Source organism: Ailuropoda melanoleuca, chromosome 6 (assembly GCF_002007445.2).
Source record: "Ailuropoda melanoleuca isolate Jingjing chromosome 6, ASM200744v2, whole genome shotgun sequence".
Taxonomy (NCBI): Eukaryota; Metazoa; Chordata; class Mammalia; order Carnivora; family Ursidae; genus Ailuropoda; species Ailuropoda melanoleuca.
Window position 1 is genome coordinate 55,749,053 of NC_048223.1, and position 23,493 is coordinate 55,772,545.

Here is a 23,493-nt window from a genome sequence, read left to right on the forward strand (position 1 = left end):
GTTAACTGCCTGCTGAAAGTATAATCACTCTTCACAAAAACAAACAAACCCTTAACAAAATTAAGAGTCTCTATAACATATCATTTCTAATATCCAGTATATACTGCCAAAAAAAAAAAAGAAAAGGTGATCTATACTAAATTAAGAAAACAAAACCAAATGTGACCCATACCAAAGAAAAAATAACAGGTAATAGAAATGATGCAAAGATAGCCTTCACAATTAGCAAATATTATAAATATAAAATACATTCACGGACATGAAGGAAAACACATGCATTATGAATAAACTGATGGGATCTCAGTTGAGAAATAGAAACTATGTAAAATGCAATGTAATAGCAAAATGGAAATAATAATTGAAATACAAAATTAATTGGATCAACATAACATCAGATTACAATTACAGACTAAGGAGTCAATGCAGTTGAAAACAGATTAATAGAAATTTTCGAATCTCAAGATCAGACTCTTTTTTTTTAAGATTTATTTACTTGGGGGGGGGCACAGAGGGAGAGAGAGTCCTAAGCAGACTCCATGCTGAGGAGGAGCCTGATGTGGGGCTCGATGCCAAGACCCCGAGTTCATGACCTGAGTGAAAACCAAGAGTCAGACGTTTAACCGACTGTACTACCCAGGCGCCCCCAAGATCACTTTGCCTTTAAGAGCACTCGGACATAAAAGGCACTTTGCCATTAAGTGGAAACATTCCCCAAAACACTATATAAGATTTAATTCCCATACCTCCTGCATTTAACTTAGGAAATGTTTAGATCCTCACTATTATCTTGGCATTCACTAACATCCATAAATGTTTAAATAGTCTAATCATCCATCCTATAAGAATAATCTTGAGATCTGAGAGCCACGAAAATGTTCAAAAAGGAACCAACTCTTTTTAACACAGTCTAGAGTTACTGAAAAGATTTCCATTTTCTACTATTAGAGGATTTTTTGGATAGACATTTTCTCTTTTGCTTCACAGACAACCACAGCATGCTATACTTCAACTATGAGAGAAATGGTGGCATTTTACTGAAATTGCTTCTCGACAGCCTTCTTTCCCACTTGATTATTAATTAGTTTTTCAAGGGCAGGAATCATATGTCTGGTTCCTTCACTCCAATGGCCCATGTCCCCAGGAGCAGAATGGAGCCTGCAAATACTAGATTCTCAATAAAGACTTATTAAATGAATACATAAATTTTTGGAAGAATATCACATACCCCATCTGATTTCCCTCAGAAAATATAAACTACTCCCTTTCCTAACGTTTAAATAATTCTACTTATGAATGCTTAGAAAATCTGACTTCCTAATGAATATCAAATGATTCTAGAAGTAAAAAAGACCAACAAGAAAAATATTAAGTGATATTTTGGCATTGGTCATACCAAACTGCCCCATAAAGCCAAAACTATTTCTGACAACCGTCCGTATTAAGTGATACATGGGCATTAGATATACCAAATGAAGCTCATTAAGGGTTTTTTTAGAGGGGATAAGGGCAGAAGGAGAATCGTAAGCAGACTCCACACCCAGCATGGAGCCTCCTTGGGGCTCGAATTCATGACCCCGTGATCATGACCTGATCCAAAATCAAGAGTTGGACACTTAAGCAACTTAGCTACCCAGGCGCCCCAAGGCTCATTAAGATTTTTAAATTAGTCATGTATGATTTTGTTCTTATTATATGGACAAGGTAGGTCAGAGAGATTCTTCTAGCATTAATAGAAATCATCCTTAAATCCTTCCAAATTACTCTCTCAGGTGACTGACAAGAAGGGGGGGAAGGCCTTTATCCTTAAAGGATGGAGTGTTTGTTTTTGTCATAGCCAGTTCTGCTTAAGACAAACAGTGGTTGAAGTTAGGAAAATTAAGAGTACAAAAATTTTTGGGCTTGTTTATGGTGCCACACTTAAACACAAAGTAGTCGCTGAGAACTGGGGAGTCTAACAATGCAAAAGAGTCAAAGAAATTACTAGCACAGATAGACCAGGCCAAGTTTCGCCCATCCAAAGCAGGGTTATAAAAAATACATAGCTTTATTCATCCCTGGTGTTCAGAAATCTGAGGAGACACTCTGGTGGGTGGGTTTGTGGAGAGAAGGGCTTTAAAAAATTTCTTGTTCTGGGAGCGCCTTTGATGGGCTTTCATAGTAGCAATGAAACAAGATCACAGCCCCTTAGGAAAAGCCCTCTCATATCTGTGTAATCCTGGCCCCCTGAGTGTCGGTTGGGCCAATGAACATGATGTGAGAGCACTCATGATCAGATTACACGATAGACAAAGTGAAAAGATCTTACAGATGTAATTAAGGTCCTATTCAGTTGACTGTGAGTCACCCAGGATGAGTGACAATCAGTCAGGTGAGCCCTTTAAAGAGGGCATAGGCTTTCCCTGAGCTCAGAGACAGCAAGAAGCTAGTGCCCACGGGGTCCCATCCTCATCATGATCTTCCTCTCTGGCCACCTGCAGGATGGACTCCAGGCTTCCTCAACCAGCCCTCACAATCTCATAAAGCAAATCCGCACAATAAAAATCCCTTAATATACACGTATCTCATGCTGGCTCTGCTTCTCTGGTTGAACTTTGACTGATGCACCTCATCTTAACCAGAGAATGTTTCAGTGAGCTCATTCTCGGGCTGACTGCCACTAAGAAGGATCAGCATAAAAACTCTAACTGAATTTCTATATCGTCTATGAAACCATAATTGGCATTATTTTCTATGACGCCATCAACACCCCTTGAAAAAGGGTGACTGGAAAAATTTATTTTGAATGTAATCCTGATTGAATGCAAAATCCATCTCCATCGATGACTGCTTAACTATTTTGATTAGAAAAAACCCCAAATTCTCCACTCTTTTATTTTTTAGATACTGAATCAATCACTAAACAACCATAATAGTCAGATGATCACAGATGAGCAATGTTATCTTTTCTACCTGACATTATCATTATTATTAAATCTTTAATTTTCTTATTAAAGAGGGTTTTAGTTTTAGTATTTTCGTCCAAAGTCTGGAACGGGCACATAACTCAACCAAGCCTCAGTTTCTCATCTGCATAATGAAGATTAAAAGTATTATCTAAGCTTCACAGGCTTGACTAGGGATTAAACAAGATAATGCATGTAAGGTGCTTAGCACATTACTCGGCATATAATAAACTGTTAGCTGTTATACTTATTTTCACTGTGTATGTATATTTTAAAACATCTTTAACATTTTTTGAACAAAAAATTTTAAAAATCCCAAATAAAAATGACATACTAAAAACTATGTCCTGAAATGTTCTATTTCTGCCATGTGATCTGTAACCCTTGTCATCTCAATGGCAGTCTTATTTGAGGTAGGTATTCCATCATTTCAGTACCAAAAGGTTTTTGTTCAGGGTGTGTGGGAGAGAAAAACTGGAGAAAACCACTTACAGGGGAATATTTTAGTGGCATAGTAAGCTAAAGAAAAATTACATCTTGAGGGAATATAATACATTTGTAATTGGCAAGACCTACCAATGATTAAAACTGACATTTCAACATACTGGAAAAGTGATGGTTCAAGTTCTAGGAGTAGAGAAACTGAAGAATACTTGGTCTAAGGAAATCTACATAAATCAAATTGAATTCTTCATTATGTAAAATGTCTTTAATGGAAGACCAACATAATCACTTTGCAATATATACATGTATCAAATCATCATGTTGTATACCTTAAACTTATACAATGCTATGTGCCAATGATATCTCAATAAAGCTGGAAAAAAAGAGAACATAGGCTATATTATAAACTATTTTGCACTTTATTCTGTGTATTCTGAAGATATACACTTATCAACAATTGTTGAGTCTCCTGTCAAATTATGAATTTGAGACTGGGTATTGAGTGCTCACATTAGTGTCAAAGACTTCCCAATGACAATCAAAAAAAAAATTGCTCCTTATATTTACTAGTTGAATAGTTTTTTAATGTTTTTTTATTATATTATGTTAGTCACCATACAGTACATCCCTGGTTTCTGATGCAAAGTTCGATGATTCATTTGTTGCATATAACACCCAGCGCACCATGCAATACGTGCCCTCCTAACTACCCAACGTCAGCCTATCCCATTCCCCCATCCCCCTCCCCTCTGAAGCCCTCAGTTTGTAGTTGAATAGTTTTTTAAAGCCACTTTCACTTATACTTTTAAGAATAATCTTAATGATTTGCTAAATTTTAAGAATATACTTTCAAAGGGGTCTCAACAGTTACGGGTAAGGCACTGCTAATGTAAGTACAATGGATCATGACAATGATTTTTACTTCTAGAGTTTCCAAAACCATACCCTAAATCCAAGATAAAGGTTGGTATTTTCAGTTGATCTAGAAAAGTTAAATTTTTCATCACAGTAATGAAGACATGATTTGCAACACAGTAGTTATGTCAATCAATAATCGTTTATTGTGTACTCAAAATATACTAAGAATCAAAGAAATGTTACATTAAAAAAAAAGTCTTTGCCTTTCAGAAATTGAAATACTCATTATTTTTACTGGTAATAGTATAATAAAAATATGTAGATAGCACTAAAGGGAAAAAAAGCAACAAACATATCTTTAAGTGAAAAAATACATATATATACACCTTTAAGTGAACCCAGTATTATTTCAAAGACCAGGGGCCATGATCAAATGTGAGAATTAACAAAAGAATGAGAAAATCTATTTACTACTATTTTCTCTAAAATCTTGATAATATAAAAATACTTTATTTCAAAATATATAATTTCATTTATAATTAAAGACTATTTTTATTCTGTTTTAGTTGGTTCTTAGTTCAATTATTCTTTATTGTGAATTACAGAAAGAATTTTACTCAAATAGATTTCAGTTTATAATTAGCTTAAATATCAAAATATGTATATATTTGCTAATAACACACACATACAATACAGTTGTTTCTGAGTAATGGAATGTAATTTTCCCTTCACTACATTTTTTAAATTCCCTTTAAAAATTTTCTGTGACTATTACACGTAATAAAAAAGTAATTTTAGAAGGAAATGATAGAGTTACTATCTATATCATGGAAAAAACGTTATTACCTAATTTGCCAGTGATTTTAAAATGAAAACTCTGTGATTGTAGAAATAAAATGTTTTCCTGGCTGTCAGCTCTCCCTTCACTGCTCTCAACCATGTTATCATATATAATTATCATGGTGAATTTAAAAAGTGGAGTATAGGACAGTGAATTATTAACTACCGGCATATTAGAGTGATTTAACAGGAGATTAGCTTTAGAGAAACTGAATAGCTCATTAGTAAGTATCATTGGGATCCTTGCTCTCTACTTCCAGTGTAAGCTATGACATTATACAGTTGCCAAAATCCAGAAGCAGAATCCCTGAGCAGAGAGGATGAGAAAGATCTAGCCAGTTAAAATTCCTCAAATGTCAGCTATACTCTAACACAGAATATTAGCAGAGATACTGGGGAGGAAATGTTTCAAATTTTTCTATTTGGGGCAAGAACTTCTATCCAGAGGAAAATATTTCTAGTTTTTGAGTACTTCCATTTCTAGGCATCCAACAACAACAACAAAGTGTATAAAACACATCCAAGAATGTCAGTGCAATGCTTTTCTTCTTTAACTGATGTTTTGTTGTTGCAGAAGAAATATGGCTATTGTAACAAGCAAAATAATCCAGAGATTTGTTTTTTAAAAGTTAAACAAAAAATTTCTCCCATATTTATTCTTACATACCTGTTATTTTGATTTTTCTAAAGCACTCAAAACTAAAAGATGAGAGTAGATCCTTCTACATCTATTATATAATCATATACAAACACAAACACAAGAAATTTTTTAAGGAAAAAATAGTTTTTTAAATGACATTATGATTTGCTTTTTTTTAATTCAACAGTATTATGATGGATATTTTTCCAGATCAGTATATTCTGAGAGCTAATACCACTTAGCTATCGACTATATTTGCTGAATATTTGAGTCTTTTCCAATTTCTTTGCCATGACTAAGAATGATGACATTAACTTGCACCAGTTTTATTTTATATCAGGAAGACAACCTCCCCTCATTAAGAAGAATTGCTAGCTCAGGGGCTGTATGTATGCAAGAAAGTTTAAAAATACGTCAATATACATTTCTCTTCGGTATTTTCAAATCCATTTGAATAACCTAGCCCACTTTGCCACTGGCAACCATTTACCTCCTGGAGAACAGGATTGCTATAGAAAGAATAAAAGGAGAAAGGTAGTATCAGTTTCAGATTTCTAGCAACAGGATTTTTGGAGACCACGGGAATATGGCTGTTACAGAAATAATGAAAACAGAAAGATGAACTCAGTATTCAGATTTCTACAGCAAAATAGAATTTTTTCCTGGGAGCCTGTGGAGGGGTGGGGTGGTGCCTCAGCTGTGTAAGGCCCTGAAAGGTGAAGGGCACACCTCCAGACTCCTGTGGCGGACAGGCAAGAGGGCTGGGGAGATGAGTAAACTAGTCAGTTCAGGGTTCCAAGCCTGAAGCCAGGGTGTGGTTATTTAAACCCACCCTGGAGGAGGTTTGGGGCAGAGATAACCTCCTGTCCACCGCCTCTTCCAGGCTCCAACTCAGTGACCTGGACAAGTGACTCATCCCTCCTGCCCTTGGTTCTCCCACCTGTGAAACGGGTGTACAGAGAGGGTTCAGCTCTATGGGAAGACTTATAAGAGGTCACAGAAATGTAGCAATTACTGTCTTCAAAAAGCCAAGGAGTAGGGGAAGAAAGGGTCCCTGTGTGTCCCCAAGCCAGTCAAGGCAGTCCTTAAATGTTCCAAAGTGAATGAATGTCCACTTAGGGGCAGGGCCCCTGGGTGGGCTCCCCAGGCTCAGACACTCTAAAGTTCCTCAGTGGTATGGGATACATATATGTTCCTTATTACATGTTGTTTACGTCTTCTGTATGTTATTTATCTATCCATCATGAACTGAGAAACAGTGACTTCATGTCTCCTACCACCAGTTTTTATTTCCTCTTGTATCTCCTAGAGGTTTTGTTTCATGAATATTAATACTATGTCATTTTATTTGGTACATAGATTTGGTTAACTGTTACATCCTCAGGGAATTGCATTCTTTGATACTGTGAAGTATCCTTTGCCTCACTCAATACTTTCTTTTGCCTAATTTCTCATCTGATATTAAATCAGACATCCTTCTCTGTTCTTATTTGTATTTTCCTGGTATTCCATTAGCCATCTTTTTATTTACAAACTTCCCAAATAAAATTGTTTTGGAGGTGTCTCTTAATGTCAGCATAATTTATACTTCACGATCCAATACGAAATTTTTATTTTACCTTGTGATTTTAGCCCATTTTTATGTGTTGGTAAGGCAAATACATTGGGTCTCCACTCTATCACATTTTAGGTTTTCTGCTGTCACATTTAAGTTTTCTAGTTCGTTGCTATGTGGCCTTCTGTCTCTGTTGACTGTTGGTTTCTTTAGCTGTGTGTGTCTATGATTCTTTTTGCCTTGTCCTCTTTCTACCGGACTGGATTATGGATAATGACAATGGTAGTATTTTCCTCTTTTTTTCACCAAATCTTCTCTCTTCCACCACCTTATTTTAGTAAATTTCATTATACTTTAGTGTTGCCTTTTTACTGTTAAATACCTTATACTTCTATTACGTGACTTTTCAGTTTTAAAAAAATATTACTTGCCTTCTGTTTCATGGGAGGCAATCACAGCACTTACTATCCCTTTGACTTTTTCCCTTTTGCCTCCAATTTTTGCTAGATTTTGTCTCTGTAGATGCTATACCTTGAAGAACTTTTCCAACATCTTTCATTGTTATATGCCTGTTCAGGTTCTCTACTTCTCTGGGATTTTGTTTTGCTAAATTATATTTTGCTAATTATATTTTGCTAGGAAGCCATGCATTTCCTTTAGTTTTTCTAATTTTCTGCCTTAAAGCTGTGTGTTGCTTTAATAGGTACCATCTTTTTTTACTTAAAGAGGGCTTCTACCATCAGGTAACTAATTCCTCTTGGTTGAGCTGAATTTTTTTTCCCCTTTTTTGGACTCAGGTGTTATCAATGGATAAACTAACAAACTCCCGCCTTCTGCTTAGTTAGGCTTAAGGAAAAAGCCCCTCAACACTAAGCTCACTCACAGTAAGACCAGTTGCGCTTTCCATCTACACAGACAAAGAGCAACTACCCCCCAGGGGTCCACGGAATACAGCATTCAGAGCCCTGTATGAGTCCACACAAGAAACAGCCACACGTGAGTCCCATGTGAGCTCGCCTCCCTATTCTCACCCTACAGAAGAGGGATCCACACCGCTGTCTCTCCCGGAAATCTCTGGGAAACTCAAGAATGTGGAGCACATTCCAGCGTCCTGGACACTGCAGAGCAGGAGAACTAACAGGATGGCACTGGGATGGGTACTCAGGCTACCATCTTCTCACAGTTACTTCTGGACTCACCCAAACTTCCCTTTAGCTGTAACAGGGATATCAGGTTTATGCATCTCTGCGACAAAAGCTAATGAGAAATCCAGGCTCGTTCCTACCGTTATGCTCAAGTTTCACATCCCTCATTAGATTAAGGACACAATAGATAATTAGGATGAAAATGAATACAGATGCTTGGCATCTGTCCACCCAACATGGGATTTTCAACTATTCCTGAGACATCGCACTGTTCAGGACATTATTTATTCTGCTGATTCCGGAGTGGGAATCCATTGCATTGTGGGCTTGGTATGTCGGGACCACACTTGAGGTACCGAGGGGAGCCGCTGGGCGGGAGCACCAGCATTCCAACTTGACTTTGATGCAGATGTGTTTTTTCCTATTCTACTCACCACCTGGTTCGCATGAAGTCTTATTAGAGATCTAAAGAGTTTTCTTAGAGGTTTTTTCCCCTACAAATGGTTCGAAAGACCTAAGAAGGAAGGTCCGGATGTAAGAGCAGATGTGTAAATGTGCCTTTGAGGTTACGACATGCTTACCGACATGTTGTTACAAGACAACAGCATGAGGTTTGTGCTAAGTGTGCTTGTCAAAGCCTAGGTAAACAGAAACAAGCTAGATGAATGTGTTATATGTAAACAACCCAAGAACTATAAACCAGGTGAGACACCTGGGCAGGTTTCAGTGGTTTAGGAAATGAGTTTTACTGGAAAGGAATGGATGGAAGAGAAACTGGAGATTTAGAAATACATGTAAAAAAATGATGTATCATTTCTCTTTGCATTTCTAACATCAAAAGAAATAAGGTAGGGACATAATTACAGGTAATCCAAAATTATATTTTCTGTCTTACCTTGGAAGATCGGAAGGTAAATGCTGTTGATTTTACATCAGCCTTTTCTTTGTCCATGAGTAGAAGGCTTTTGTCTTCCATGAGACTCAAGTATTTTCCTGTTGTGACATGGCGTAGTCGGAAAGGCTGGCCCCATCTTATGTGGCTTCCACTCCATCTAACAAACACAGTTAAGACTTGATCCAATCTCATCCACAAACACAGGAGAAAAAGCAGATAAAATGTACGTGTGGGAGACAATGAACTTTGCTTAGCACATATTGTCTCCGTTAATGTTCTCAAAAACCTTGTGATGTTGGTGGTATGAATTTCACTGCACAAACAACAAAATGGTTATCCAGAATGATTAAGTAATAGACAATGTTACACAGCTAATAGTAAATAGAAGCAAATTTTAACTCAAAGACTTTGACTTTAAATAGAATGCCATCTACACTATTTACCACCCCGTGCAAAGATGACTAAGGACTTGTGGTCCAAGTTAACATCTCATCACGAGTCACAGATATGGAAATTATAAGTTTAAAGAATACTTTAGAATTTACTAGTTAAAAACTTTTGTTGGAATACTACATCAGAAACTAATGATGTACTGTATGGTGACTAACATAATATAAATAAATAACATTTTAATATAAAAAATCTTGTTGGATTTGCAGATTTGAAAAATAGTGGTAATTCAGTCAATGCCTAATTATGATTAACTGGAACTCATATATATAAATAAAAGTATAGATTTACTTGAACCCTATTCCTATGCATTGAATTTTAATAATGTGGAACAATTATATCATTAAAAACTGATCAACAAAAAAGACAAACCAAGAAAATGAGAATTCTAAAAAGGTCAAGAGAGAAAAAAAAGGAAAAAAAATAAAATGCAATAAGCAACATACAAACTAAGGTTGCAGAAAAAAGATAAAAAGCAAAGTTACGACCATTAAAATCTGCTTTTAAAGTGACTTTCAGATAGGGTAGAGAACAAAAATCAGGGTACAGACCATCCTGTGGTGTGCAGTGCTGTGTTAACTGAAAATCGCATGTATCTGAACCTTGAGCTCACTATAGTACAGAAGGAAAACAAGGTTCCGATGTGCACACATTTCGGTTAACATAGTGATGTACAAAACAACAATGGCCTCTTATCACTGATAAGAAATATGCTGAAAATCACATAATTTTTTCAAGCACTAAAAATAAATGAAAGTAAAAGATTTACCATGCATATCAATTCAAAAGAAAATAGTGATGAGAAAGTTGATATTAAACAAATTAGAGTTTAAGGCAAATCACATAAAGGGGATACGGTCAGGTATTTTATAAAGAGAAAAAACGTACTCTAAAAAGAACACATGTCATGAAGCTTCACAATGGAAAAGAAAAGATGAGACAAAAGGAAAAGATAATTACTTATAAAAATAATTACAGTGGAAGCTTTTATCACTATGTAATGAATCAAATAGACAAAAAATGGAAATATGGAGAATTTTAACATGATTTTATTAATTAATTAGCTTGTTTTAATATAAGGTGATTAAAAAGGTCATCAAAAAATATAGGGTCTTCTTATTCTACAAATTGAGAATACTTTTTTCAAATTCACCAATCTTAGTAAATTGTAAGTCATTTTACTCTGATTTCCAAACTTGGATTTTTCATTTTGAATATTAGCAGGGAAAAATAATAGAATGATATTGTGATAAGATCATTATTACATGGATTTGTTTATAAAGGCAATTAAATTGGACAAGTCCCCCAACTAAAGTAATAACCATGTACCAATAAACCCTAATAGCACAGTATTATTAAAAATGAAATTAAAGTTTGTTTACCAACAACAGAATAAATCATTTCTAGTGAAGTAAATAAACAAGCTTTGTTTGTTCCCTTCTTATAAAATTAAGTGTATTCTTTGCAGATGTTATGAGAAACAATTATTTTTAATATTCACTTTCATTATTTGAAGAACCATCAAAATGTTTATTCTAAGTAATGACTCATCTTAATCGTCGTAAAAAACAAATTCATTTTCAAAATAGTTCCAAATTTTGACCAAGTAATACTTTGTATCAGATTTTCTAGAGGCTATTCTGGATACTGTGTACAAATCTACTTAATAGGGTGCAAATTTATAAGCACGCTTTTCAGGTCACCAAGAGGATTATGTTAGAAATGGAATGAATTTCGCCAATTATCAGCAAAACACTGTAAAGTCTAAGTACAGTTTCTTTAGCATACATCCATCAAATTAGCTGGCCTCCAATGCCCATGGCCCAGAAGAAAAGAGGACAAGTACAGCAGAATCAGAGGACAACAAAATATTTAGTAAAAACTGAAAACAGTAATAGTAACAGAGTAACACAAAGCAATTTCCTATGGTGACATAGCAGAAAACTCTTCCTTGGTATTAGCTATATTCACTTGAAATTACCTCAAAGAAACAGGAAGTATTTGGTCAGTTTTCATGATATGTCCACCTTTGATTTTGCGGGTTCTTTGTAACATATAAGAAAGTGGAATTTGAAGCATACATAAGGCGGGGTTGGAAAAAGATGGTGGAGGAGTAGGGGACCTTTTTTCACCTGGTCCCCTGAGTTGAGCTGGATATGTACCATATCATCCTGAACATCCAGGAAATCAGCCCGAGGTATAGGAAGATGCATCTGGATCTCTACAAATGAACATCTCCAGCGATGAATATTGAGGTACGAAGCCAGGAGCCGTGAATCTGTACACAGATATTGGAAGATAAGCGGAAGGGGGAGGGAGCCACCGCGCTCAGGCACCAGGAAACGGTAGCCACCTGCACTGGGGAGCAGCCGGACTCTCGGACCAGCCCCCGTGAGAGAGCAGACTGAGACCGAGAGCCCGGGAACACGATGCGACCAGACTGAAAACTGGAGCTCCGGAGTACGCGCAAACCATACTGAAACAGGGAGTTCGGGAGCATGCGGGAACCGGGGGCAGCTGGCGGTGTTAGAAGCACAAAGGACAGAGACGTGCTGGCCCTGGAAGTGATTGCTGGGACACCAGCTGTGGGGTACACAACCCGGATCGCTGCAGGGTTTTTAGCAGCACCAACAGAAACAGAGTTAAAGAGGCCAAGAGAGCTCAGTGGAGAGTGGACTGCGATCTCTCTGTTCTGAGACAGAGGCTGGGATTCGGCCACTGCTGCTCTGATTCTCAGAAGAGGCACAGCAAACCGCCAGGGAAAGCCGCCAGAGAACAAAAGCCCAGAAATAAAAACTCACAGTGTGCCCATCCCTATCCCCCCTCGCAGGGGTCAGAGACACTACCCAAACAGGGTTGCCTGAGTATCAGCGCGGCAGGCCCCTCCCCCAGAAGGCAGGCTGAAAAATCAAGAAGCCCACATCCCTAAGATCCCTATAAAACAAGTGCACACTGCCTGGGTCCAGGTCAATAATTTGGGCTCTGTGCATCCCCGCAACCTCTCCTCATCAGAATGACGAGGAGGAGAAATCCCCACCAGCAAAGAAAAGATAATGAGTCTGTGGCCTCAGCCACAGAACTGATGGATATGGATATAACCAAATTGTCAGAAATATAGTTCAGAGAAACAATGGTCAAGATGATGTACAGGCTTGAAAAAAAATATTAATGAAAATATTAACGAGAATATAGAATCTCTAAGGGCAGAAATGAGAGCAAATTGGGCAGAAATTAAAAATGTTATAAATCAATGCAGTCTAAACTGGATGCTCTGACGGCCAGGGTAAATGAGGCAAAAGAACGAATTAGTGAATTGGAAGATGGCATGATAGAAAAGAAGGAAAAAAACAGAAACTTGGTTCAAAAAAATCCAATCTCGAGAATGTAGATTATGGGAGATGACTGACTCAATGAAACGTTCCAATGTCAGAATCATCGGCATTCCCGAGGGGGTGGAGAAAGAGAGAGGTCTAGAAGAGATATTTGAACAAATTGTAGCTGAGAACTTCCCTAATTTGGCAAAGGAAACAAGCATTCGTCCCCAAGAGGCAGAAAGGACCCCTCCCATGATCAATGAGAACAGACCTACACCACGTCACATAAAAGTGCAATTCACAAATATTAGATCCAAGGAAACAACCTTGAAAGTGGCCAGGGGGAAGAGAATCCTCACCTACAGAAGGAGAAACATCAGAATAACGTCAGACCTGTCTACAGAGTCATGGCAAGGCAGAAAAGGCTGGCAAGGCATATTCAGAGCACTAAGTGAGAAGAACATCCAGCCAAGGATCTTTTATCGAACAAGGCTGTCATTCAGAATTGATGGAGAGACAAGGACCTTCCAAGTCCAGCAAATCTGAAAGAATATGTGACCATCAAGCCAGCCCTACAAGAAATATTAAGGGGGGGGTTCTATAAAAGTAAAAAGCCCCCAAGAGTGATACAGAACAGAAATTTACGATCTATAGAAACAAAGACTTCACAGGCAGCATGACATCATTCAAATCATATCTCCCAATAATCATTCTCAATGTGAATGGCCTAATTGCTCCCATAAAATGCCACAGGGTTGCAGATTCAATAAAAAGACATGACCCATCCATATGCTGTCTAAAAGAGACTCATTTTGAACCTAAAGATGCATCCAGGCTGAAAGTGAAGGGATGGAAAACCATTTTTCATGCCAATGGACCTCAAAAGAAAGCTGGGAGAGCAATTCTCAAATCAGACAGATTAGATTTTAAACTAAAGACTGTAGTTAGAGATACAGAAGGACACTATATTATTCTTAAAGGATGTATCCAACAAGTGGATATGACAATTATAAATATCTAGGCCCCCAACAGGGGAACAGCAAGATACATAAGCCAACTCTTAACCAGAATAAAGAGACATATAGATAATAATACGTTAACAGTAGGGGACCTCAACAGTCCGCTCTCAGCAATAGACAGATCACCTAAGCAGAAAATCAACAAAGAAACAAGAGCTTTGAATTACATATTCAACCAGATGGACCTCATAAATATATGTAGAACACTACAGCCCAGAACCAAAGAATACTCATTCTATTCTAATGCCCATGGAACATTCTCAAGAATAGACCATGTTCTGGGTCACAAAACAGGTCTCAACTGATACCAAAAGACTGAAATTATTCCCTGCATATTCTCAGACCACAGTGCATTGAAACTGGAACTCAACCACAAGGAAAAATTTGGAAGAAACTCAAACACTTGGAAACTAAGAAACATCCCACTTAAGAATGATTGGGTAAACTAGGGAATTAAAAATGAGATTAAGCAATTTTGGGAAACCAATGAGAATGAAAACACATCGATCTAAAACCTATGGGACACTGCAAAGGCAGTCCTAAGGGGAAAATACATAGCCACCAAGAATCACTCAAAAGAATAGAAAAATCTAAAATGCACTTTTTATATTCTCACCTCAAGAAGCTGGAGCTGGAACAGAAGAACAGGTCTAACACGCACAAGAAGGCAGTTGATCAAGATTAGAGCAGAGATCAATGCATTAGACACCAGGAGCACAGTAGAGCAGATCAATAGAACTAGAAGCTCGTTCTTTGAAAAAATAAATAAGATTGATAAGCCACTGGCCAGACTTATTCAAAAGAAAAGAGAAAGGACCTAAATTAATAAAATTATGAATGAAAGGGGAGAGATCATGACCAACACCAATGAAATAGGAAGGATCATTAGAAACTTTTATCAACAACTTTATGCCAATAAATTAAACAACTGGAAGAAATGGATGCCTTCCTGGAAACCTATAAACTACCAAGACTGAAACAGGAAGAAACTGATTATTTTAACAGACCGATCAATTATGAAGATTGAAGCAGTGATCAAAAACTTCCCCAAAAACAAGAGTCCAGGGCCTGATGAATTCCCTGGAGAATTCTACCAAACATTCAAAGAAGAAATAATACCTATTCTCCTGAAGCTATTTCAAAAAATAGAAACACAAGGAAAACTACCAATCTCATTCTATGAGGCCAGTATTACCTTGATCCCCAAACCAGGCAAAGACCCCATCAAAAAGGAGAATTACAGACCGATTTCTCTGATGAATATGGATGCCAAAATTCTCAACAAGATCCTAGCTAATAGGATCCAACAGTACATTAAAAGGATTGTCCATCATGACCAAGTGGGATTCATCCCTGGGATGCAAGGGTGGTTCAACATTTACAAACTGATCAGTGTGATAGATCATATCAACAAGAAAAGAGACAAGAACCATATGATCCTCTCAATTGATGCAGAAAAAGCATTTGACAAAATACAGCATCCTTTCCTGATTAAAACCCTTCAGAGTGTAGGGACAGAGGGCACATTCCTCAATCTCATAAAAACCATCTATGCAAAGCCTACAGCAAGTACCATTCTCAATGGGGAAAAGCTGAAAGCCTTTCCCTTAAGATCAGGAACACAAGAAGGATGCCCACTCTCGCCATTATTATTCAACATAGTACTAGAAGTCCTTGCAACTGCAATCAGACAACCAAAAGGGAGAAGAGGTATTCGGCAAAGAAGAAGCCAAACTGTCTCTATTTGCAGATGACATGATACTCTATATAGCAAACCCAAAAGACTCCACCCCCAAATACTTGAAGTTACAGAGCAATTCAGTAATGTGGCGGGATACAAAATCAATGCTCAGAAATCAGTTGCATTTCTATACACAAACAATGAGATTGAAGAAAGAAAAATTAGGGAATCAATTCCATTTATAATAGCACCAAAAATCATATGTTATCTCGGAATTAACCAGAGACATAAAGGATCTATATACTAGAAACTACAGATCACTCTTAAAGACACTGAAGAAGACACAGAGAGACAGAAAAACGTTCCATGCTCTTGGACTGGAAGAATAAATGTCTACGCTACCCAGAGTAATCTACACGTTCAATGCCATCCTGATCAAAATACCAATGACAATTTTCAAGGAGCTGCAACAAACAGCCCTTAAATTTTTTTTTTAAAGATTTTATTTATTTATTAGACAGAGATAGAGACAGCCAGCGAGAGAGGGAACACAAGCAGGGGGAGTGGGAGAGGAAGAAGCAGGCTCATAGCAGAGGAGCCTGATGTGGGGCTCGATCCTGGAACACCAGGATCACGCCCTGAGCCGAAGGCAGACGCTTAACCACTGTGCCACCCAGGCGCCTCGTGCCCTTAAATTTGCTTGGAACCAGAAAAGGCCCCGAATCACCAAGGAATTGTTGAAAAGGAAAAACAAAGCTGTGGCATCACAATGCCAAATTTTGAGCTGTACTACAAAGCTGTGATCACAAAGACAGCATGGTACTGGCACAAAAACAGACACATAGACTAATGGAACAGAACAGAGAACCCAGAAATGGACCCTCGGCTCTTTGGGCAACTAATCTTTGACAAAGCAGGAAAAAACATCCAGTGGAAAAAAGATGGTCTCTTCAATAAATGGTGCTGGGAAAACGAGATAGTTATATGCAAAAGAATGAAACTTGACCACTCTCTCACACCATACACAAAGATAAGCTCCAAATGGATGAAAGACCTCGATGTGAGGCAGGAATCCATCGAAATCCTAGAGGAGAACATAGGCTGCAACCTCTTTGACATCAGACACAGCAACTTTTTTCATGACACATTTCCAAAGGCAAGAGAAACAAAAGATAAAATGAACTTGTGGACCTTCATCAAGATAAAAAGCTTCTGCACAGCCAAGGAAACAGTCAAAAAAACTAAGACGCAGCCCACGGAATGGGAGAAGATATTTCCAAATGACACTACAGATAAAAGACTGGTATCCAAGATCTACAAAGGACTTCTCAAACTCAATAAATGAAAAACAAATAATCAAATCAAAAAATGGGCAGAAGATATGAACAGACACTTTTCTAATGAAGACATACAAATGGCTAACAGACACATGAAAAAATGTTCAAAATCATTAGTCATCAGGGAAATTCAAATCAAAACCACACTGAGATACCACTTTACGCCAGTTAGAATGGCAAAAATTGGGAAGGCAAGAAACAACAAATGTTGGAGAGGATGTGGAGCAAGGGGATCCCTCCTACATTATTAGTGGGAATGCAAGTTGGTACAGCCACTTTGGAAAACAGTGTGGAGGTCCCTTAAAAAGTTAAAAATTGAGCTACCCTATGATCCAGCAATTGCACTACTGGGTATTTACCCCAAAGATACAGTAGTGAAGAGAAGGGCCATACGCACTCCAATGTTCATAGCAGCATTGTCCCTAATAGCTAAATCGTGGAAGGAGCTGAGATGCCCTTCAACAGATGACTGGATTAAGAAGATGCGGTCCATATATACAATGGAATATTACTCAGCCATCAGAAAGAACGATTACACAACATTTGCTCCAATATGTACGGGACTGGAGGAGATTATGCTAAGTGAAATAAGTCAAGCAGTGAAAGACAATTTTCATATGGTTTCACTCATTTATGGAACATAAGAAATAGGAAGATCGGTAGGAGAAGGAAGGGAAGAATGAAGGGGGGGTAAACAGGGGAATAAACCACGAGAGACTATGGGCTCTGGGAAACAAACTGAGGGCTTCAGAAGGGAGGGGATGGGGGATTGGGATAGGGCAGTGATGGGTATTAAGGAGGGCACATATTGCATGGTGCACTGTGTGTTATATGGAAATAATGAATCATGGAACATTGCATCAAAAACTAGTGATGTACTGTATGGTGAATAACATAACATCATAAAAAATTATTTTAAAAAATGAAGCATACATAATGCATATTTTTAATTTCAGTGATCATTCCTACTGCAGAAACCAATATATATTGTACTTACAAGGTTCTTATAGTTTTACATTGGGGTACAATCTGGAATCTGTTTTCTATTATATTTAACTCCGACCATTAAAACTTACCTTATTAAAATGTTCATGATATCAAAAAACTTTTGACAACATTAATTTTATTTGTAGGAGTATGCAATATAAACTATATAATTACTAGGCTGCATAAATTATATCAAATATCGAATAGTTTGAGACCTGATTGGAGGGGGGAAAAAAAGAACATCCCAAATGTTATAGTGTAAATATTGACCTTCAGATATAAAATTCAGTTATAAACATAAGCAGGATCTTTGGCTATCATTTTCTAAGTAATGAGTATTTTCGCGGCCAATGCATGTAAGAAGTTACGTAATGTGTACATTTACAATGAAGTCAAAGTCATTCAAAAATTCAACAGAACCTGAACCTGAAAAACACACTTACCATAATTACACTCATTATAAGTTAACCTCCTGCTTTTGTCCACTAGACAGGAAGACGAAATGGTGTAAATCAAGGGTCACAGAGGCCAGCAGAAACATCTCTCTTTCATCTTTTAAATGGAAGAAAAACTCCCTGCTCTGCTTGCTGGTGGTAGGTTCCCTTTGCTGTCATTTGGGTTCTGAGGCAATCAGCAGAGGTGCCCCCTTTCACCTCTGGCCGACCAGGAGATCAGGCTCTTCCTATATTCTCAGTCACCCCCATTCAAGTTAAAACAGACCCCACACCTCCCACTTCCAGCTTCAAACATTAGGCAACAGTAAAGAAAAAGAATCAAGAGCACATAATGGAAGGATGTGCGGAAAGATCCCAATTTACGGAATTACAGTTCATCAAAAACAACGCTGACGACAAAAAGGAAGCCCTGCCTGGTTGTCAGGAGTTCGCCTCCTTCTGGTTTCTTAATCTACAAAACGAGACAGATTTAGGGCCTCCTTTGCTCAAAACAAACGAAGCAACAAACCCATTTCTTTAAGCACACAATAATCACAAAGGGGAGAGATAGCTCTAAATTTGAAAACACATCTGGAGTCTGTTTTCTAATGGCAGCAACACCTATCTAGACGTCACTTTTATTGACAATTTCATTTCGCTAATTAAGCTGTCATTTTTATACAACACAAGGTAAAGGAAATACATATACATCTTTAAAATCCCCTTCCCTCAATTCTCTGAATAATTCATGAAGTGCAAGAAAGCGCTGAGATCTCCTTCCTTTTGTTTTATGAAGCCGCCACTTCTCTCTCCTTCTTCAGAGATGAATTTCCAGGAAAATTTTACTTGTAAGTTCAATGCTTACCAAAAGTTTTAGTATTTAGGTGATTTCATCAACTATATATTTATATAGAAGAATTTATTATCAGCTAATTAATAATTAATGGGTTAATATAGAAGAACTTTTCAAAGATACAGACTTACTCTCATTGGAAATACAAAAATACCTTGCATACCTATTTTTGTTGCATAGGCATTTGCTAGAGTGAGCAAAAAAAAGTCTTTCAGTCATAAGAAAAGTATGATTTGGGATAAAGAACTCTGTCATGGGAAAGAAACAAATCTCATGACAATGAGAAAGAGTATATAATTTCTACTGTTAAGGAAGGCTATGTTCACGTACTTTTAAATAAACAAACATGGGTATTAAATCATGTTAGTATTTAGAGTCAATGAGGTACTACTAAAAGCACCCCAATGTTCATAGCAGCATTGTCCACAATAGCTAAATCGTGGAAGGAACCGAGATGCCCTTCAATAGATGACTGGATTAAGAAGTTGTGGTCCATATACAATGGAATATTACTCAGCTATCAAAAAGAATGAGTTCTCAACATTTGCTGCAACATGGACGGCACTGGAGGAGATAATGCTAAGTGAAGTAAGTCAAGCAGAGAAAGACAATTATCATATGGTTTCTCTCCTCTATGGAACATAAGAACTAGGAAGATCGGTAGGGGAAGAAAGGGATAAAGAAAGGGGGGGTAATCAGAAGGGGGAATGAAGCTTGAGAGACTGTGGACTCTAGGAAACAAACTGAGGGCCTCAGAGGGGAGGGGGGTGGGGGATTGGGATAGGCTGGTGATGGGTAGTAAGGAGGGCACATATTGCATGGTGCACTGCGTGTTATACGCAACTAATGAATCATCGAACTTTACATCAAAAACCAGGGATGTACTGTATGGTGACTAACATAATATAATAAAAATATTATTATGGAAAAAAAAGAGTGGCATCTCAATTTCACTTTAAATTATCAGTACTTATAATAAACTGTAAGTTATATTCTATTCATGTATTTAAACTGGTAACAAAAAAATAGACTGATAATGAAAAATGTATATGTCAAACATTACAATGTTCAAGGAATACACTTTTCAAACTTTTTCAAAACTGATGTATGTGATATATAAGCAAATGCAACTGAAGACCACTAAACTATTTTAATCATCATTAGATAAGCATTAATCTCAAATATTAGGTCTACAAAGAGCTATTCTATACTAAAATAGTTCCCCACACCCATTCATGGAAGCTATAACTTAAATCAATAATTCCCTAAAAGTGTAATGTAATCGGGAAAAAATACACTGAAAACTTGTTGCTTTTTAGGCAAAGGAATGAACCTTCTAATCAACAAAAAAAATCTAATATTTTAATTCTATTTAAAATAGTTCAAAATGACACCTTTTTCACCAATATTGCATTTATCTGTAGGAACTAAAAGTCAACCTCTGAACAACTTTTTGAAGACACCAAAAAGGGAAAAAAAAGAATATGAATATATATGTAGGTATATGAATATATATGTTTGTATAATGAACGAATACACAGTGGCTTTGTATTGCAATCCAGATTTCTTACTCAGCTATCAAGATATTTGTAAATAAAGATAGTGACTGCCAGTAACAACCCTTGTACTCTCGTTCATGTTCAAGTTTCCTGTTTCATATGTTCCTTTAGACTGTTAAACCCAGACAATGTCAGACTTGAAACATTTAACAGGCTTGAAACCATTTGCCCTGTTTCCAAACCTTAAGTCACTCTGTCCTAGGAGCACCTTCTGCCGGGAGATGCACTGACGGGGTTGAGAGGATGTTACCAAAACAAATCAGGATAAAGACAAGAGCAGATCATACAGAACTACTGTGTGCTGCCTAGTGAATTTAGGCTAAAGAAAGCAGAATAAAGGTTGGCAGAAGGGCAAGAGGAGAGAAACTCTCCATCACTTTCTCAACGCTTCATTTCCTGTTTGCTGTAGTTGCTAGCGTGAGCTTTCATATAAAAGCTCAAGTCCACAGTGCTGGAAGTATTTCATACACTTGGAACACCCGGCTGTATTTACAAATTCTACTTACGCAACTCTTAGCGTCTCTAGTCTCCACAGGGAACGTGCATGGACGGATACAGCACCACCTTCATAGTGAACAGTTCTGGTTAAAAAAAGAAAAAAAAAGCCCAATTTTTAACATGGGTCATTCCTGGACTCTATTTTCTCAAGCCAATTACAAGAGAAAAGCAAACAGAAAGCCTTTAGATAAAGTTATACTTTTTGGCATGAGACAGCATAGCTGGAAATTAAAATAACAGAAATAACAGTAACAGTGATCAACTTAAGTTTGTCCTGAATAAACACTTCAACATATTCTCATCATTTTCTTCCTCCATTCCCATTCATTCCCTCTCCCTCTCCCTGCCAACCTCTTCCCCTGCCCGACTCTCCCTCCTTCTTTCCCAGTAAATACATTCACCTTATTTATTTAACTTAGGTCCATAGAAGTACTCAGCTATGACTTTATATATAGTTTATTATCGTGTTATTTCAACACACATATAATTATTTGTGGTTCTAATTCTGTTTTAGATATATTAAACTTTGTAAAGAAATGTAAAAACATATTAATTTTAGTGCTTTATTATAACAACCTGCCAAATGATGAAAGAAAAGTATAAGGATCACTAAAAATATATACATCAACAAAAAAGTCACACAAGAAGAGAAATAACTTTGAATGAGCATCACACATACGCAAATTCCAAAGCTCTCATTATGATAACCTGTTAATATGGTAGAAGTAATGCTAAGTAATTTATATACATTATCCAAACTGAACTCTGTGCCACCCCATTGAGGTGGTGTTAAGGAAACCAACGCTTACGCGTGCTCCCTATTTCCTCCCTAAGACTTGATGTCTCTGTCTCCACTGGATCTCTTTCATCATTCAAACACACATAACACTACGCTGTCTCAAACATAGTAACACACTTGACCATATTCTCCTCTGCTGCTCACCCCCCTTTATCTGCTTCATGATCACCCTCTCACTTCTCTGTGCATCCAATCTTGCTTTCAGACCCACTTCTCCAACGAAACAGATTTGCTAGAGACAACCAATGACATTCATGTCCCAAATCCAATGGACTGTGGTTTATTGTTTATTTATTTATTTTTTTACACTGTGGAAATACCTACTGTCTTGACAGATTTTCTAACACCATTCTCACCTGCTTTTCCTCTCACATACTTAGATATTCCCTCTCACTGTTTTTATTATGGAAATTTTCAAGTAGACACAAAAGTATAAAATTATAATAAATCTCCATATGCCCAGCACGCAGTGTCAACAACGATCAACACAGGGCCAATCTTGTTTTACATATAACCTCTAGTTACCCCTCCACATACAACTCCAAAAAAAAAAAAAATATATATATATATATATATATATATATGTGTGTGTGTGTGTATACAACACGCACACACACACATAAAATTCACTTTCATGAAATAGCCACTCTGTTCAAATTTTCAAAAATGTTTTGTTTTACTATTGCTCTTTCAAATCAAGAACAAACAAGGTGCACAATTGGTTAGGTACCTTAAATTCCTCTAAAGAACAGTTCTCCCTTCTTTTTTCCCGTTGGCATTATTTCTTGCTAAAAATATGTATTATCTGTCTTGGAGTTTCTATATTCTGGATTTTGCTGATGACATCCTCCCAGTGGTTTTTAACATGTACCTCGAACACGGTAGTTAGATTTCTAGATCTAGTGTTTATACTCCCTGCTACAACACATCTGAAGGTAATAATGACTTCTCTATCTTTTTATATTAAAATTGATCAGGAGGTTCAGAATCACTTTGATCCATCCATTATAAGAGTTTTACCTGTACCAATGAACAATGCCATAGCAGTGGTTTTCAATCATGGCTGCAGATATAATTATGTGGATACCTTTTTGAAATGTGATGCCATGCCCTCACCAATGACCAATTAAACTACATCTGGAGTCAGGATTTTTAAAAGCTCTGAAATGGTGGTTGTGAGAAAGTCACGTTTGGAAATCATGGTTCAGATCAGTTTCTAAACAGCAGCTCTATTGATATTTTG

At 37.2% G+C, this 23,493-nt stretch overlaps 1 protein-coding gene across 1 annotated transcript in view; it reads right to left on the reverse strand.

The window, feature by feature from the left end:
- RYR2 (ryanodine receptor 2) overlaps positions 1-23,493 on the reverse strand; it is a 445,869-nt gene that overhangs the window by 365,264 nt on the left and 57,112 nt on the right. Inside the window, 2 exon segments of the mRNA XM_034663566.1 lie at positions 9,320-9,476; positions 21,460-21,534. Of these exon segments, the coding sequence (XP_034519457.1) occupies positions 9,320-9,476; positions 21,460-21,534 (232 nt within the window).